The 18,022-nt window shown below is 41.1% G+C and overlaps 1 protein-coding gene across 11 annotated transcripts in view; it reads right to left on the bottom strand.

Annotated features, from left to right (window-relative positions):
• RUFY3 (RUN and FYVE domain containing 3) overlaps positions 1-18,022 on the bottom strand; it is a 58,427-nt gene that overhangs the window by 11,757 nt on the left and 28,648 nt on the right. For 8 of the 11 annotated variants that reach the window (XR_012652087.1, XR_012652088.1, XR_012652085.1 and 5 more), the window contains exons 2-12: positions 14,690-14,863; positions 13,195-13,312; positions 11,329-11,430; positions 10,203-10,326; positions 9,466-9,527; positions 8,281-8,346; positions 8,109-8,178; positions 5,906-5,998; positions 5,071-5,151; positions 4,283-4,450; positions 3,447-3,544 (exon numbers count right to left, since the gene is read on the bottom strand). Coding sequence is in view for 8 of the 11 variants with exons in the window: in XM_075039156.1 (XP_074895257.1) it covers positions 3,447-3,544; positions 4,283-4,450; positions 5,071-5,151; positions 5,906-5,998; positions 8,109-8,178; positions 8,281-8,346; positions 9,466-9,527; positions 10,203-10,326; positions 11,329-11,430; positions 13,195-13,312; positions 14,690-14,863 (1,156 nt within the window). In the remaining 3 variants the exon portion in view is untranslated. Of the gene's footprint in view, positions 1-4; positions 2,363-3,446; positions 3,545-4,282; positions 4,451-5,070; positions 5,152-5,905; positions 5,999-8,108; positions 8,179-8,280; positions 8,347-9,465; positions 9,528-10,202; positions 10,327-11,328; positions 11,431-13,194; positions 13,313-14,689; positions 14,864-18,022 lie in introns of those variants that run through there. The other 3 variants (XM_075039216.1, XM_075039234.1, XM_075039224.1) reach the window with 1 other exon arrangement.

Raw genomic sequence — 18,022 nt, 5'->3', positions numbered from 1 at the left:
AACAAAAGCCATGGTGGGGAGGAAGACCGAGTTTAACCAACAAATAAAAAGCCCAGTGAAAAGGTAAAGCCAAAAAAAGGAATGGTAAAAACAATGGAAAGGAGGAAAATATTTTAAAGAAAAGCAAAATGTAGGTGAACCAGGCAGAAGCTCTGATTTTCAATAGTTTTTATTCTATTACTACAGTTTACAGCCATTAGATGAAAAACATAAAACATCACTTTTATCCAGATTCAAAGCAAACCTCAAGTACACAGAATTTTAAGTCAAATTTGATTTTAATTTACGTTACATTTCAGCTTTACACATGTAACTGGAACTTGCAACATAGGTTAGCTACTATATTGAGAATTAGTGCATCTTCCTGGTCTCTTCCACGGACTGACACATCGGCTCAAGCGCCCAGGCATTAGTACACCAAAGCATTTCCACTTTGGGCCTGACATCAGAAATGGCCAGATCCTTAATTCTGTCATATTTTAGCGTTGCTGTGACAGCAAACAAAACCAGCCCAACCCCCTATTTCTACAGCAGAAATCTGGGGAGGACAGGGGAGTTCACTGCTCTAATTAGCTGTTTAGATGCCTTAATGAAAGCTTCCACCTTTTAATTATTATTTTATTTTTCTCCAGGTAGTTAAAATGAGTTTCTAGTAAAAGGTTACTGAAGGTTAAGTTTATACTTTCAAGCGTGCGACTTGGGCATCATGTAGAGATTTGAAACAGGTCTCCAAGTCTGCTTGTGTTGCGGGAGTCCGTTAAACAAGCTAAGCAGTGGTACACGCCTGCGTACAAAAGGACTAGGCTGAGCCTCACACATTTTTATATGTACCTAGTGAGAATCAATAGGTGTTCTTTCCCCAGCTGCGATTCAGTCACGTTTGCCGCCCGCTGCCCCAGGGAGCACTATCCCACGGGACAAAGGGAGAGCTGGCACCAAAGAATTTTTACAGGCATCTCACCAGAGCAAAAAACCCCTTATTCAGCACAGGAAACCCCCAAATGTGATCTTCTTGGGAAAAAATAATCTTTAGGAGCATTTATAACCTAAAGCCTGTGACAGGCCAGCAGAGTGAATTTCTGCGGCCACAGGGAAGAGGATATTAGTTTGTAATAGTCCAGGCTACAGTTACTTGAAGTTTTGCACTGGGGTGTTAAATTGGCAATTATTTTTTTCCTATTGAGAGGTGTTTCCAAGCTTTAGCTGTTCTTTCATTAGCAAATTCCATTTGTATTGAGCAACAGAAACTCAGAAGCAAATAAAAGAAGTGTAATGGTAAAAGGCAACTCTTCCTGTTAAACCACTAACTACTGAAACAAGGAATGGTCAAATACCAAATTACCATTTCCACTCCCCACCACTGCAGATTTTGTTCTTTTTTTTTTCCATTTTTGTTTCTTTTAAACACTAGAGTATAAAGATCAGATTATTTTTTGTAAAACGTGTACCTTCCCTTTCTAGGAAGAGGAGAGACCTACCAAAACACCTCTCCTCAGCTTCCTTCGGCCGGGAAGAACCGCAACGTACGTCTAGAGGGGTTCATGGCAGAGGTAGAAGGCAATGCAAAGATAAGGAGGTTTCCACTGAACTTACCACTCTATCATGTTACTCTAAGACACCTAGCTACTAATTCTGGACACATGAAGTTTAAAGGAATAAGGATAAGTCCCCACCCTCCCACCAAGTCACTAAGGCAAAATCGTTGCAAGCAGTCTCGGTTACAAGAGGGCTGGTCTTCACGGTGATGAGCTATCGAGTCGCGCCCGTTTGTCTTGGACTTGGGGCTGAACCCACAGAACAGAAGTGAACGGGTAACGGCTTGGGGTACACACACAACTACTTTCAACAACTTCCAGGGATGCATTTTTTCGCCTACTTCACAAAAAGGGTAACACAGAAAACTAGTTGACTTTCCAGAGCTGGCCAATCTGATAATTGGCTTGACCATCGCACCTAGTATCCATGCATGTTGAAGACTTGTGCTGCTGTATACGGTATGCATCACCAGGATGTACAGAGCCACATATCTCCCACTCCTTATGCTTTTCTGGTGTGTTTATTGGCCAACTCATTGGTACTTTAACACAGTTTAAATGGCAAAGTTAGGGATTTTTATACCCGATTCTAAATCTCTGAAGAAAAACTCACTGATTTTAAAAATTCAGCAAATTCCAAATCAACTTTAGGTGACAATTAACATTTTAACAGTTGCTTTTAGCAATTTGCAAGTTCTCCCCTCATAAATGAGTTCTGATGTCAGAGCTGTGAGGTGACCAGACATAAAAATGTCTAATGATGCTTCTGGATCAGTTTGTTTGCTGCACTATTTAAGGTTTTTGCCTGTTTCACCAAATCCTTTTCACTGTATAAGTAAGTCAGAATGAGGATAATGAGAAAAATGGAAAAACAAGAACAGCAAGAGAAAAAGAGCAAATCAATTAGCTGAGTATATATCATAAAACATTTTAAAACACAAATTTTCCATGAACAAAATGACCTTTTTTATAAAGAAACATTCAGAATATAAACCCTAGAATGAAAGCGTTAATTTAGTGCATCAACCTACTCATTAAATAAGTCCCAGACACGTTGGTGAGAGCTATGTTTTCCCCTGATTTTCTCGGAGCTAGCGTGACAGTCGAGGCAATTTGCAGAGACTGAAGTTCCGAACCTTTGGCCAAACCACCGCAAGGCCTGGCTTCGAAAACAAGACTAAAGGGAAAAAGGAGCACTGCTCCTTCTCAAATCAATCTGACTTTGGTGCTGAGGCCCTCCTAATTTCATGAGGGTTAGTAACATGAGAGCAACACGGCCATTAGGATGGAACTTGTCCCAGTCCAAATGGATATTATACCTATGGGCTATCTTTATCAACTTCTAGCTGCCCTCTGGGCTTCCTCCATTTACTTTCACGTGAGGATTTTTTTTTTCAAGCTCATCTCCCTCAGAAAGTACAAGGCTGTTCATAAAGAGAATGGTTTGATTTGGGGTAATTTTTTCAAAACAGTACCAGAGAGATCCGGAATAACCAAGAAGCTCCGAGCCTGGCCTCTGCTGCACGCTTGTCCTTCCTGCTCCCACTGTAATACTGTCATTAGCAGTCAAGCACTTCTTTTAGTTTGTATTTCTATTTTTTATCAGTGCTATCGGAAATAGTGATTAATTTGTAACGAGTGGATAACATACAAAAGTGCAGCTGATTTAGATAAACAAAGCTGCTATATTAGTTACTGGTTTAGCAGTATATTATTTTCTCATGGAAGCCCTCCTGAGCATGCAAAACACTTCTCCTCACAGCATCTCAAAAACTGTAGCTCTCCTCATGCAGCTCCGTTTAGCATGGCTAAGCAGAGCACTCGGACTCTCGCCTGGTCATTCAGGGTCAGTAGGACACTACTGCTAAAATACACACATGATTTTATAATTGCAAAAGTTTCATTTTTTACCTTTGTTCAAGCTGTTTGATGGTGGCAGCCATCTGATTTGTTTTTTCTTCCAAACGGCTGTTTAATTCACTCTTCTGTTTCACTCCCATGTCTGAACTCTGGAAAAAGTAGCACCGTGTTTTCTTGTAAGTAGCAGTAAAACCAAAATAACCCACACTAAACTATGTGGCACATGAAATGAAAGGGGCAGAAGCCAAAGAGGTAGGAGAAGGTGCTCAAAAACAAATGCCAGGTGAATATTGCAAGGACGAACATCTTGCCATACAGGTGTAGGCTACATCTGGACCCCACAAAAGAGTAATACCATAATCAATGAAGCTTCCTGTATAACACACATTAATGCAGTACCTGCTAATATCCTTTGGCTGTTGTGCACAGAATGATTGGCTCAAGGAGAGCAGAAGCAACTCACCGCAGTTCTAAAATTTATTTCAGGATTTCTTTCTGATCTTTTTGTGTTGCTTTGTCTTAAAGAGTCCGCTTTTGTCAGCACACAGTAATGGATTTATTTACACCATATGCCTTCAAATACTAGATCGTACTGGAACAGAAGCTACCATTACTCAGTTTTTATAGCACAAGAACACAGAAGATGCTTTCCCCAGTCAAGCACATACATTTCTGTATCATGAGTCTTTCTTCAGAAGAAACTGCATTTTCCTTTAACTTCCACCACGTTCAATTGTTGAAGTACTACAGCTTTCTTGCAGCAAGACAGAAGTATGCTATACAGCCTGTAACCCCTCCACACCTAGCACCTTTTAAATACGTAGGGGAAAACAAGAGCTATCACTTTTATCTGAAATTCACTGCATTTGGTTTAATTATTTCCCTACCTGCAGCTTGAAAGACAGTTCATGCTTTAGGGCCCTGAGATCGTCCAGTTGCTGCCTGAGCGCCACCAATGCATCCTGCTTCTCGCAAACATCTTTCTCCAGCATCTTCATGGCTAGCTCCATCTCCTGTCGCATCCCGATCTGCACCTCCAGCTCTTTCTCCACATCCTGGAACGTATGGATCAGTCAGCATTACCAGCCAGCTCTCCTCACCATCCGCAAGATGACCACCCTTAAGTGGTGCTCCTGCCGATGCAGTCACTACCTACAAGTGTGCTGCATTGCCACAGCATCACAGTTACAGATCTGACCCATCAAAGACAAGGAAGGACAAAAAAATCCACGTCTTCAGTCCAATATTAAAGCAACGTAAACAGCATTACCAGCAAAGAGTCAGAAAGTACTATATAGGCCCATGTTTCCGATGGAGGAGACTAGTGAAAAGCTGGCAGACTTTATTTCCTACACGCATTCTGGTCAGGCACCAGCTGAACACACTATATTGAGTAATGCTCAGAAAGTGGCAATATCATTATCTGCATGGGGACCACGTCAGACCTAGAAATGCAAGTGTGCCGCTCATTTTGAGAAACAGACCTCAAACTGATCAATAGAGCCACAAAATTAACATCGCTTCTGACAAGACTGTCTCAGATCAGGCTGTAGCAGGCAGGCAAGAACAAAAAAAAAAATCCCCCAGCCAAATATTTTCAGAAATGATTGACTGACATGGAGTTACTATGTGAAAAAGCCATTTGCAGTGAACTCCAAGCTCATGCAGTCCTTACCAGCCGCAGCTGAGTCTCCTCCTTTAACTGTTTTCGTGCCTCAGTCAGCGCATGTCCATCAGCAGTTCTGTCTTTAGTGACCTAAGGTAATGAAGACACCCAATGAACTTGTCATTATATACTACTAACCCTCACATTTGCTGATTATTTGCTTTTCCCACAACTTCAAAAACAAACTCTGCAACTATCAAAATGCAGAGCTCCATTCAGTTAATGCAGCATGCAGCTTCCATGTGAAATGACTCTATTTCCCTGTTGCCCCAAGTGCTTGGTGCACTTTAATGGATATTAATTAAATGGGCAGACTGTCTGTTTTCAGAACTTTCACAATATACTAAGTATGGTTACAAAGCCTCAGAAAAAGATCTCATGGGTTTTAAAAGTAAAACCAGATTCTGCCACAGTTCCTAGCACTTTCAATATATCAATGAAAAAATATTACAGATCCTGCCCTTTGATTTCCGAAAAGGATAGCATTTTGGGCCAAAAAAGCAGAGCTCCTACATCCATATTTTTCTGCCACCCCCTCAGTAAATCATCCTTCCCTTCCTCCGGTCCCTTCTGACACCTGCACCCAGCAAGCCAACAACACGCTGCGTTAGCTCTTGGCTCTGCGCACGCTCGCAGTTTAATCGGCTACGGCCAGGCAGGATTTACTGCGGCCAAGGTCCATCTGCTACCCAATGCAGAGGACCCACCTGGAGTCACTCTTCTCTACGGCAGTTTTTGTGCGAGATACATAAGGAAATAAAGTCTCTCAAACACGGACTTCTTGGTTGAATGTGGGCTGGGACGGCCCAAAAGGTTCAGTCATCATTCACACACACACACCAACCTTACGATTGGACTCTAAGATGTAAGAGCTTTCTTCTTTAACCCGTTCCATCTCTTCTTGCAGTGTAATAATCCTGTTGTTTGCAACTGCAAGCTATGAACAAAACAGAAAAACAGTAACACATCAGAAACTTACTTGGCCTTTTTTTTCCTCTCTAGACACATTTTCTGAAAAAGGTTTGTTTTTTTGTTGTTTTTTTGTTTTTGTTTTTTTTTTTTTTTTTTTTTTACACTCAAAGTGAGAAAGAAAAATATTTGGAGTGGCAAATACAACTCAGCCTCTACTATGAAGAAAGACTATCTGAAAAAGCATCAATTCGTGCCAGTGTGATGGATTTCCAATATCGGCTAAAACAGGCTTCCCAACCTATTTTGGTTCCGGTCTCTCAGTAAAGTTATTGACCTCTTCAGGTCTCTACCTGCTAGCCTCAGTGTAACATGCGGTTATCGCAACTCAGCAGAAGTCCTCGCTGCATTCCCCTTCCCTTGCCAAAGATAACAAAAAGGAAAAATGTGAGCACATGCATGGCAGCTAAGTTTTGTTGACTTCTAGCAACTGAAATATATTACCAGAGAAGGAACACTTGCGTATGTTTGCTAAAGCTTCAGTAGTTTGGGTACACTGCTAGGTAGAGCATCCAAGCTGTAAGCTGCTCAAGCATTTGGGCAGGACAAGTACGATGAGAACTCATCAGAGGAGGAAGATTTGGCTGGAAACAGAGAATCAGTAGCACACGCCACCCTTACAAGACAGGACATTTGCCTCAGAGGAACTCCCAATGAGACATCACCGCAGGCTAACAGATTACTTGGAGTGTATGGTCAAAGGCCAAAACTCCTTCTGGCTTTGTAAGTCATAACTTACGTAAGCCTTGCACACAAGAAAAGTTCAGTGACATTCCAAGAGATCAGCAATGTTATTAAGTGAGAAACCCAAATAGAAATGGCCCTGATAGAAGTGTGACTCTTTGGTACAGCTCAAGCCAAACACACAACTTGTTGTGACATGTGACACAGTTCATTAACTACGTCCTGCAAATAGCACTAGTTGGCACAGCGTGTTCCAGCGTCACTTAAATTCTTACTTTGAACAGCACGCAGACTTCACTAAGATACAAGCAAGTAAATTATTAAAAATAAAAAAATACTTCAGTCAACATTGCAATTGATCTCATGGGTACCACGCCTAATGGGCACAGCACTGATACTCTGCAGGTAATAAATCAACAGCCACTTATTATAGTAGCACTAACAAAGGCAGCCTCCACTGCAGACCACCTTTTTAAAATTAAAAAAGTATTTTCATTGTAAAAAACTTTTCTTTACTCCTTAATCGCAAGAGTGGATACACTAATTTCCATCGCTAAAGCTTATCATCATTTGGAATACATCCATTAGAGTAAATGTTCAATAACTAGACACACAGACCTCCTTTAATGAGGGTGAACAAGCAAAAGAGAATTTCTATTTCATATTTATACTGCAAGAGCACTGAGACATCCCAATCCAAACCATTCTGCTGAGCTAAGTGACATGCGGACAGAGATACATACTGTAAAACTGGTAGGATGAGACCTACTATCGCCCATTTGTCAGGGAACTGACCCCAGAAGATTTTATTATGCCATTACTAATGAACTGCAAGACCAATTTTAAAACACAGATCACACCTATGACTCACGTACCAACCATTTTTCATGCTCAGTCTGAATGTTTTATCTATAACGATAATTTTTCCTTCATTTCTTGCAAATTGTGACAGGCTAGTGAAAAAGTTATTGAAACACTTCAATTGCTATCTTTACACAGCAGTAAATGCCTGCACCTGCCGTAATAAACAGATATTTAAAAATTTCTTTGTCACGTCTGGACATCTTGTAACCTACCTCAGGTGTATGGCATTCGAAACCACGCTCACTGTACAATTTATTCTAAGACATTTTCCAAAAATCAGAAAGCACTCAAAGACTTCAGAGGGATAAAGCGTATTCAGCAGTTTTTGGTTTTTAACATAAATATTTGGTTGTTTTTCCACCTCATGCTTAGTTAGTAGCAAAAGCCAGTGTAATTCCTTGGCAGGTCAGTTCTTCCAGTTCCACCATTAAACACTCATCATTACGTACAGCGGAAATCTGAAAATAACTTCTCTCTTTCCTTTTTAATCCAAAAGGCCAAAACATCAGATGATTTTCTGTTACACTTACCTCCTCAGTCAGTTTAGTGTTGGATTTTTCTAAGGCATCCACCTTGGCCTGTAGGTTGTTTACTGTAGCACTGTTGGAGAGAAAAAAACCCTACAGTAATTCCTTCTTTTTTAAAATCCTGTTTTCTATTTTGTTACACTATATAATAAAGAATAAATAAATCATGTCTTACCTTAAATGTCTATTGAGTTCTTCTACATAGTTCTTCTGGTCCAAAATAGCAGTTATCTGACCATCTCTGGAAAAAAGAAGTATCATTCAGCTCAACCATTTGGATTCAGAGAACTAAAAGACACCATTGAAGGTCTAAGAGGAAATGTGGCGATAGAGCCTGCATATCCAGCATCGGACCAATACCCTAGGTCTCCATGAGTCCATGTGATATACATGAAATAGTAAAGCCGAGTTACAGCCTATGCCTTCATAACCAGTCACTGTCCCCCGACTTCTCAGAAGCTGCAACCGCTACAGTTACCTGGATGGCTTTCAGGCATTTTGCGACACACAAAACAGAATGATTAAGGCAGACAGCATTTCAAAGAGTACAGCAGTATTTCAAAGAAAAAAACTGGTTTTGCACTACATTTATATTGGACAAGAGTCATCTCACCAAAATCCGTTCAAGGAAAACTGTCAATAAAAGCATGTTTTGCATGCACTTGCAGCAGGAAATCTTAACTGAAGACAAGAATGTTCCTGTTCCAGAAATGAAACTATAGATAAAATACATGCGATCAAAACACCTGATCGTGAGGGATAATTATTAAATATTTATCTGAATTCAAACTAGCAGGAATTCCTTAGAAGAAGTACTCTTGAAGAACCTCAGAAAATCACAACACCTGATCCGTGTCTCAGGACGTCCACACTATTTTTCAACCACTTGCTCTGAATGTTGCACAGCTCCGTTTGTGTATGCTGGCACAAGTACTTTGGGCTATTATTACAGTTATGATCTTTTCCAGTTGGAGATTTTTTTTTTTTCCTAAGGATGTTATGGTGCCAAAAAATCAACGACTATCCTGCTAGCCATACAACTGGTGAAGGCTACTAAGCTGCTTACCGTAAAGGCTTTAAAGAATGGCAGACCTAACTCAGCAGAGGGTCCCTTTTAAAATATTTTTATCTTCAATTGCCAGTTAAGGAAGAACACACAGAATTTTTGGGAGACTTTCCCCTCCCCCTGCCCCCTCTGAATATTTCTAGTACCTTATTTATAGATTATGGTTTATCATAGAAGAGCAATTCAGTCTAAGTAGCTTTTTAATTAAAAACGTAACAGCTTGCAGGGCAACCCGGAATACTTGAATACAAGTTACCAAGAGGTAAGAAGTAGGACAATTGTGCGTGTACCTACCCTTCACTGCCTTTGGTGCTGTTCCCATCTTTCAAATACATTGAGAAATCAATAACTCCAACCTAGAAAAGAGAAATTTGCATTTTACATTACATACTTTTTCTAAGACTAAACACTGTCCATAGCTGTGAAAGCTTAGAGTCAGTCCGTTAGAACATCAGTAAATGTTATATTATAGCAAGGATTTATTATACCAGTAATCTACCCAAAATTAATGAAAACATGGTGTATTTCAAGCAAAAATATACTAGGAGAAGCAGCAAGTTGGCAAGCTAGTCTTAGGACATAAGGACAAAACATTACCATCACCTTATCTGCATATACACTGCTTATGCAAGCTGAAACATAAGTGCATATGGGCTCATTTTCTGTTGTTTAACAGCCACAATGATCTCATTACACAGCGTGAGTGAATTAACAGTTCTGTCCATTTCTCCCCTCGTTTTGGCTAAGTACTTCCCCCTTTTCACCTCCTTTTTCATTTACCACGTTTCGCTCCGCAGTGACCTGTGTGCAGACCATAGCAAAGTGTAACAGCAAAGAGAAACCCAAAATCCTGAGTCTCTGATCTCAGTGCCGCCAGCTAGCCGAAGACCACAATCATTATTAACAAGCTTATATTAGGCTTCTATTACATATAGTAACAAACTTGTATCTCAGTTGATGGAAGTCCTCTATAATGGAAAACTTTCCAATTTAAACGAGCAGAAAAAAAACATTAACTGAATACCCAGTACCTGCGAGTCCAGGTCTTCTCCTTTCATGCAGAAGTTTGCATCGATGACATTCAAACCTACTAGGAGACCAGCAATGATTGCACCTTCTTCTTCCATCATCAGTGCATTAGGCTCATAAAATTCACTGCATGGCAAAAGAAAACAAGTGTTGCACCTTTAAAGATCAACTAAAACGATATCAACTAGCATGGCATCCCTGCTATTTCATACGTCAATATAATGCAAGCTCAGCCTTAACAAAAACCTAGGCAGCAGCACGTAGTCCACACCAAAATGTACTCCTATGTACTATCAATGTACTCCTGCTCTGACTGAACACATGTCTCTTAGCACAGAAAGTCTTTGGGTGAGGCAAAGACCCAATAAATAGGAGACCTGGTCCCTCACTGTTGAAAGGTGATGGAAAGTAAGCACAATTCTTGAGTAACAGTACAGCACACTGAAGATTAAAGACAAGGGCTTAATATCAGAGTTTCTTAAGTAGCACACTTCTACTACTCTCTTACATACAGTTAGTAACACAAGCCACTGCCACATTTTCCAGTGGACAATACCAAGTTCTCCTTTTTAACCGCACGTCAGCTACGGATTTACCCATACAGCCAAGAGAAACCTACTTGTTTGAGTAAGGAAACTCCAACACATTTATTAAACCCTACTGCTTCACACAGACATAGCAGTTCAAATCCATGGACTTTCAGTGAAGCTAGAAAATTATTGCTGTTTTATGACTGGGAAGCAGAAATACAGAGAAATGAAATTACTTGTTCCAAATCAGATGGTAATGAAGTGACAAGGTCAGAAATAATTTCAGGGCCAAGATCTTGCAGACAGAGAATGTTGTACCCCCTCTGTACAAGTATTTCACCCAAATCATCTCTTCAGAACCTAAATTTGTGTTTATTCTAATGGATATTTGAGATAAAGCAAAGAAATAACAGCTTCTGAATCAAGAAAGAATACTAAGCACTTTTAAGCCCTCAGAGGAAGCTCTGCATTTCATAGATATTACTATTTCTCAAAAAAAGTACACACATACTTTACCATTTGGGTGTAAAAGATCGTAAAGGTCTTAGAAGAGAGCAAAGTGAACCTAACCTAATCCAAAAGCGAGCTCAACACTCACCTGAGAAGATCCTTTCTATTAATCAGGGCTTTCATGTATTCTGAAAGTTTCTTCTGCATTAGGGCCAGGCGAAGCCAAGCTCTTCCTCTACCCACAGGTGTCCTACAAAGGCCAGAAACAAAACAGTTACAGACATGCTGCAATGGATTTTCGCACACAGCTCTAATAATCCCATTCTACCTAAAGTTTCTGCATCTCAAAAATAGAGCTGGCACTGACGAAAACAGGGAAATACAAGGTATTTAAGTGCAAGTAGTTACAGACAAGTTTATTTAAGCAATCACTGCTTCCCTCGTAACTAATTATGTATTTGTTGTTACACTAAAAATATTTCCCTGACTTTACCCCTGCTGGATGCTACTACACAGACAGAGATCAGCTGCTTCAACACATCACCTTCTAATTCAAAATCAGTTTTGCATAAGGCAAGTCAGAATAGCATGTGTATACTTCAGTTCAGCACAGATGCCCAAGCACCGCTTCTTCAGGTAGTTGTTAAGTTGGGTGAGAATCCACAAAGACAACTGAAAACACAGATTCAGTACCCTTCTCTTCAACTATTTTGCTCATTAACACACTCATGGGATGCAACGGGTTATAGTCACAGTCCTTCCCCCTCTGTTTCTTCTGGCAATCTGAAGCACGCAGCTTTAAAAATACGCTAACTGATATGCTGCATCACAGCTCTGGCTCATCTACCCTGGCATGCTGGCCAGGAGCCAGTACCAGATGCTCCAAAGGAAGGTGTAAATCCCCCGCATTGAGCAGTATTCTGATTAGAAGGAAATTTATTTTCAATCTCCAGCAGTCAGTCAACTGTCTTATACCAAACAGCACGTGGAGCACTTAATTTTCTAACCTTAAGTGGTATAAGCAGCAACTGCCCATGAAAATCATCTTCATTACTCCCCGTACTTGACCTCACTAATACATGACATGGCATTTCCCAAGGGTTAGTATGAATGCAAGATTTAGAAACTTATTCCAAAACTGTTCTTAACTGCAATTTATTTAATGTTTCAATACTCTTTTACAACAGGAAAAGGTAACAGGAGCTCTAGCGCAACACTGTTGGCACTCCACGCTGGTCCTGTAAGCTGTTCCAGGAGGAGTCCTGCACACATCTTCAGTAAAAGCACTTGTCCGTATGCACATCGCTAAATACTAACCTGAAAGAAACTGTTATTGAATCTACTCATCTCTTCTTTCAGCAAACAAGATTTAATCCTTAGTCTCGCTGCTAATACAAAAGCTTCCTTACATATTTTTCTATTCCCCTGGCCGAAAGCCTCTTACAGTTCCTTTTTAGCATGGAATAAGCAAACCTGGATGTGATGTCTGAAACGACCATGAAATTTTTAAAAGCGATATATGCTTAAAGTGTTTTTTTTTCCTCGGCTCTTTAACATAAACTAGTATCTTCTCCAACTTGGTGACTGAGCTTCTCTTTTACACAAACTTTACCAGTTTACCTGAAATCATTTAAAAGAAAAACTACCTCTGTCAGCCCCAAAAGTATTTAATCTATAATCACCTTCCTTCCAATTCCCTTCCTCTTCAGTCTGACTTCAGAAATAGAGTCAGTAAAGGCTTTTCCCATTCCTGAGACACATCGTCACTCGTTTAGTGCTAGCAATAAATGCGCTATTTCCCATAAGACTCCATGCGCTTAACACAGAAAGAATATATCCTATCCTCCCGTTCTGCAGATCCTTGATCAACAGTAAGAGAGTAGTGATCCATTTTTAACAGCAGAAGGTGGCAGAAGTATTCCTGAAGGTTGTGTTTGCCCTTCCTTCTATTCTTCAGGATCCTTCTTAAATAATAAATGTATTACGTACTTGTGCAGTAAAAGACCGTACTTACTTCAGCCCTGGGAGATCCTTAACACTCGCTGTAATCTCTGCAGCCTCAGGAACAAGTTTTTCTACTAGTTCTAGAGGTCCCCAAAATGACTTATTTTGCCCAAGAAAAGTCTTTTTGGCTAGAAAAGAAAAAGATATAAAATGAGCCCGTGAGGCCTGTGCTGACTAAACGCATTCTCAAACAAGGTCAGAAATAAATGAACAGTAGACAAAAAACTGCCAGGAATATTCTTCTGGGACTGCTGCCGGGCAAGTACAAAAGATGACTTTTTATGCCCAGGCTTGGCAATTACTCGTATAGTACAAATAAGGCAACAGGAGCTCGAGGCAGATGCCAGAAAATATTCCATACATCCCCAATATGCCAAAATAACAACATTTAGTGATAACCAGCAACTTAGATTCACTGCTAAAGGTCAAAATTTCTACTAGGATGCTGCCACTGTCCCCAAGTTACACTTGATGTGTGCCCAGTAACTTTCTCTCACGGACCATCACATTACAAGAAAAGGACCACACCACTTTGAACCCGCTCCTTCTCCAGAGCTGCTAGGGGCTTATCTGTGCATCCTTTCCTCCTTCAGAAAAGCTTTCTAGTGACTCCTACATACTAAAACTGGAAATTCATTTTCTTCTTCCGTAGTTCTTACTGCTACTTCACAGCAGCAGTGAGAAGACCGAGAACTCTGTTAACTTCAAACTTACGGCCAGCAGCAAGGACACTGGCAAATGGATAAACAAAGAAGCTGAAGAATATGAACACTTCTCCCTTGCACAATGTTACCCTAACCAGCACAGGAATTGCTTCTGTCACACAAAATGCTGAAAGCACAACTACTAAAGAAACATGGCAGGATGTACATATGGGTGCTGACAAGGCATTTAATATCCTCTGCTTTCCATCTCAAGCTACTATCGTGCAAGGGCAGCACATCAAGAAGGATAGTCTGGTACTTGGCAATTTTAATTTTGACACTGTGTTATATAGTTAAGTATATGCTGTGCTTGCTATTTTAAAAAGCAGCTTACAAGACATTAGCTGCACAAAGCAAAAATCCAGAGTTTTGATACAACTATTGAGAAAGGACCTCCGTGTTGCAGTTCCTCTTCCAGCAAGAGGACCATTGCATCCCTAAAGCATGAGGAAGTGTAGAAAAAAAAAAAAAAAAAAAAAAAAAGGAGTCATGAGTTCGCCGAGGAGCTAATTTTATCAGTGATCACTTAACTATACTTGAGTCATCTGAAAAGATGTTTTAAAAATGGCAAGCACCTGCAACAACTGTGAACTTTTCACCTGCAGTATTATACCCTCAGCACATTTTTTCCCCCCCCCTTACTGTGGTCTGTCAAGTCCACTGCAATCACAGCAGTGACCCTGCTCTGTCTCTCTTTAGTCTAGCGTACATTACAAAACTAGATTTTTAAAACAAGATTGCTCTTTCTGGCTGCTATGCTATGACAAACAGCCCAGGAGGACTCCTCTCAAGCAAGGTTACCTTTCAAGCCATGTTTAAGGCAATGCTCCATCACAACGAAGAACTGCTGAAGAGGTGCGTAGTCCGAGTCCAGTGTCCTGCCCAGATTAAGCGCTGATTCAATCAACCCCTTGATACTCAGTTTCGCCATGTTCATCAGGTTCATGCGTTCATTAGCCATGAGATAATTAGGATCTATAAAAAAAAAAATAAGAAAAATACTGTTGAGTAACAAAAGTTATTTTTAATACAATAAGATATCTTATCTCTTTTTGTTCCTCAGCTTCGAAGACATTTTTTGGGGCACTGACAATTTCACATGAAGCACTCTCTTCAGGCCGTCTGTTGAGAAAAATCTAAGTTAACTAGCATTTTACGGCCAAAGCCACACTGACATGGGAACAGGCAATATATCACAAAGGGTGTCTCGATGCTTCAAATAACTACAAAAGCTTTAAATTTTCAAGAAAAACAAGTTTGAAGACAGCTGTTAATGTTGTGCTTTACATCTTGACAACTCCTTACTGAATGTTACAGCTACCACTTGTTCCAACTCAAATCCCCAGCTACATCCAAGCAACTACAAAATCGTAAAAATCCTCTGTTTGTGATTTGTTCTTCCATCCAAAGATAACCACGAACGCGCTCACACTTGATCCACCAACATGTCTCTATCCAGCCTTGCATCTTTCCTTCTCAGGATGTTTGGGGCTTTTTTTTGTGTTTTTTTTTTTAAAAACTGGGATGTAACATGGAGCCAGTTCCCACCTATCTCCCTCCATTTTACCAACACTACTGTTTTTTACCACTGACGGTAAGGAGGTGATCTCCATGGCTCCTCCTCCGACAGCTCGCTCTAAGTCCCAACATGCACAGATCGTCCAAGACCAGATTCTTCCTCTACCATATTATGAACATTCAGACTTTTATTCAGACATTTATTACTTGCTAGTTGCTTCTCGTTGCAAGAAACAGGTACAGACATCCATTTTCCAACCTACACCCTGCCTGCAAGCCTCCTGCTCCCTGACCGGTACAACGTGCCCACGCCAACACCCATCCTTTCACAGCATGCCTCCCTTCCCAAACACCACCAGTGCCTTTCCAACACCTCAAGGAACAACCTCATTTACAACAGTACTGTCCCGTAACTAGCGTGAAATTGTCCTATGTCCACAGCTAATGGAGCGTGCTTAAGCTTTAGGCCTGGAGATACAGCCATTGAAATTCTGGTTACTAAAATGACGTTGCATCACTTGCAAGTTTTCTGTTTGTACCTGTTCCACCTGTAATCTCACACCCAACTTTTGAGCTCAAGTTCTTCGGCGCAAGCAGTATCATCCCTCTAGGGCACATTTATTCTAGGGCTGCTGTAAACAGCCATGGACCCTTGAACCAATTTGCCACCCTCACAAGTGAATTTACTACACCAGAAACATGCGCAGAGGACATCTAAGACTACATATCTAAGCACGGGGTACACATTTTATCTGCTGTACTGGCAAAGCATGCTTGCATTTAGCAAAGAAGTAAAGCAAATAAATATCGGAGACTGAAAACCGTCAGTTAGAACAAAAGGAGATATATTTCTATTTAAAAAGCAGGGGAGCATGTAGCTAAGTTAGATGAAAGAAGCCATAAAAACATCTAGCAATCTAAGCAGTGGAAGAATGGCTGTTCCTGCTGGCTCTGTGGAGTACCACCACCCAGACCCACCTGGTGATGCCCACTGCCATCGGGGTCTTCTCAAGCTCTTTTTGACTGTTCAGAGGCTACATCTCTTCAACATATAGACAGCTGAGATAGGTTCCTACATCTCTCCTTAAAACATCTCTCGTGGTGAAGGAGGAGGGAAAGAGGCAACCCTCACCCCCAGCGGATCCAGTCCCTAAGTGAAGTCTTGCACAAGTTTGGGTTTGTACTCAGCAGGCTTGCCACCGAGTAAACATCAAATTTCTACTAGGCAGGTAGACTTGAACTGTCTGGATTGTTAAGAGTTCTCATCCTCTTGTCAATACAACTGTGAAGAACGATTTCTTGCAATTTGAAATGCAACAACTTAGCCAAAAGAAGCCAAGGGCTACATTCTTTTGAGACTACTGCAGTCTCCTACAGGACTCGTCCCAAAGATGCAAGTCATCATCCCGCTTCATCACGATGCCGATCAAATCCAGTTGCTCGAATACAAACTCCTTGTCTTCGCAAATGTACTACCACTGCCATGAGGCATCTTGTCAGCACCCACCAGCCAAAAAGACAGCAAGGAGCAAAACTTCATAGAACCACAGAATCACGAAAAATCACATTGTTCCCACTTCCTATCTTCAATATCTCCTGCAGGTTGGAAAGCACTGTAGGCCCAGCAGCCTGTAGCTAACAGGAGTAATATTTGATTTCAGTAACCTATAGCTGAATCCAAAATGGGCAAGAAGAGCAACTGCTACCGTGCGATTGAGACTCCTTATAGCAGACAGATGGAGACACTGAAAGGCACCTCAGGGTTGGGAGATGAAAAGCAACTGCTGAGGTGGAGACACAAACATCTTCAATCAAAGAACCTGAGGAATTATGAAAGGGAATCAAAAGAGAGCATTTGCGGAACCTGGGAACACAGGTGGATTTGCTGAATCTGCCTCTGAAGCACACCACGATCAGGTTCCCACGGCTCCAAGGCTAGCCAGCACCCAGGCTGCTGAGGTCTCGTTATCGCTGCTTAGTTTTGGGTGGACAGCCTGCCGGAGGACAGGCTGTTTTTATCGGGGATGCTGCTGACGACTCAAAGAAATACTCAGATCTAGCACTGTGGCAACAGTGCTAACAACACTCGAGCACACATCATTAACGCTGAAGGCTGTGAAAAAACTCCACAGTACAGGGAGAGTGATGGGTCAGGGCAGGTGCCACCATTCCAACCTGGTACCGCGGCTGCATGTGTTTAGTCTCTCCAAAAGCAGCTCAGGACAAGGCCTCTCTTATCCCCTTTCTTCTCCAGGACAAAGCAATACCAGAAGTCTCCTTCTCTAAATTTCACTGGCAGCTACCGCACTCAAGCGGTAGCTTGAGCGGCTCAAGGAGGGTGATACAAGATGCTTTACATCTTGTGTTGTGAGAATAACAGAGTGGCCTTGTTATGCTGACTAGCAGTGGATAAGAAAACCTCTGTGTTGCAAAATGTATAAGATACCAGAGGAAATTGCTTTTGGTCGACCTTGCAATTCCCTGGGAAGATGAGAACCTTACGCCCTTTTAGATAATTCAGCTTAAAAGTGTCAATATGGCTTGTATTAAAAGAATGAAAATCAAGAAAAGACAGATATTAGAGTTACTGATGAACATTCTTTATGATAAGTTGTA

Source organism: Buteo buteo, chromosome 1, assembly GCF_964188355.1.
Source record: "Buteo buteo chromosome 1, bButBut1.hap1.1, whole genome shotgun sequence".
NCBI lineage: Eukaryota > Metazoa > Chordata > Aves > Accipitriformes > Accipitridae > Buteo > Buteo buteo.
The sequence above is the reverse complement of the archived record's forward strand: the minus strand, read 5'-3'. Positions and strand labels throughout refer to the sequence as shown.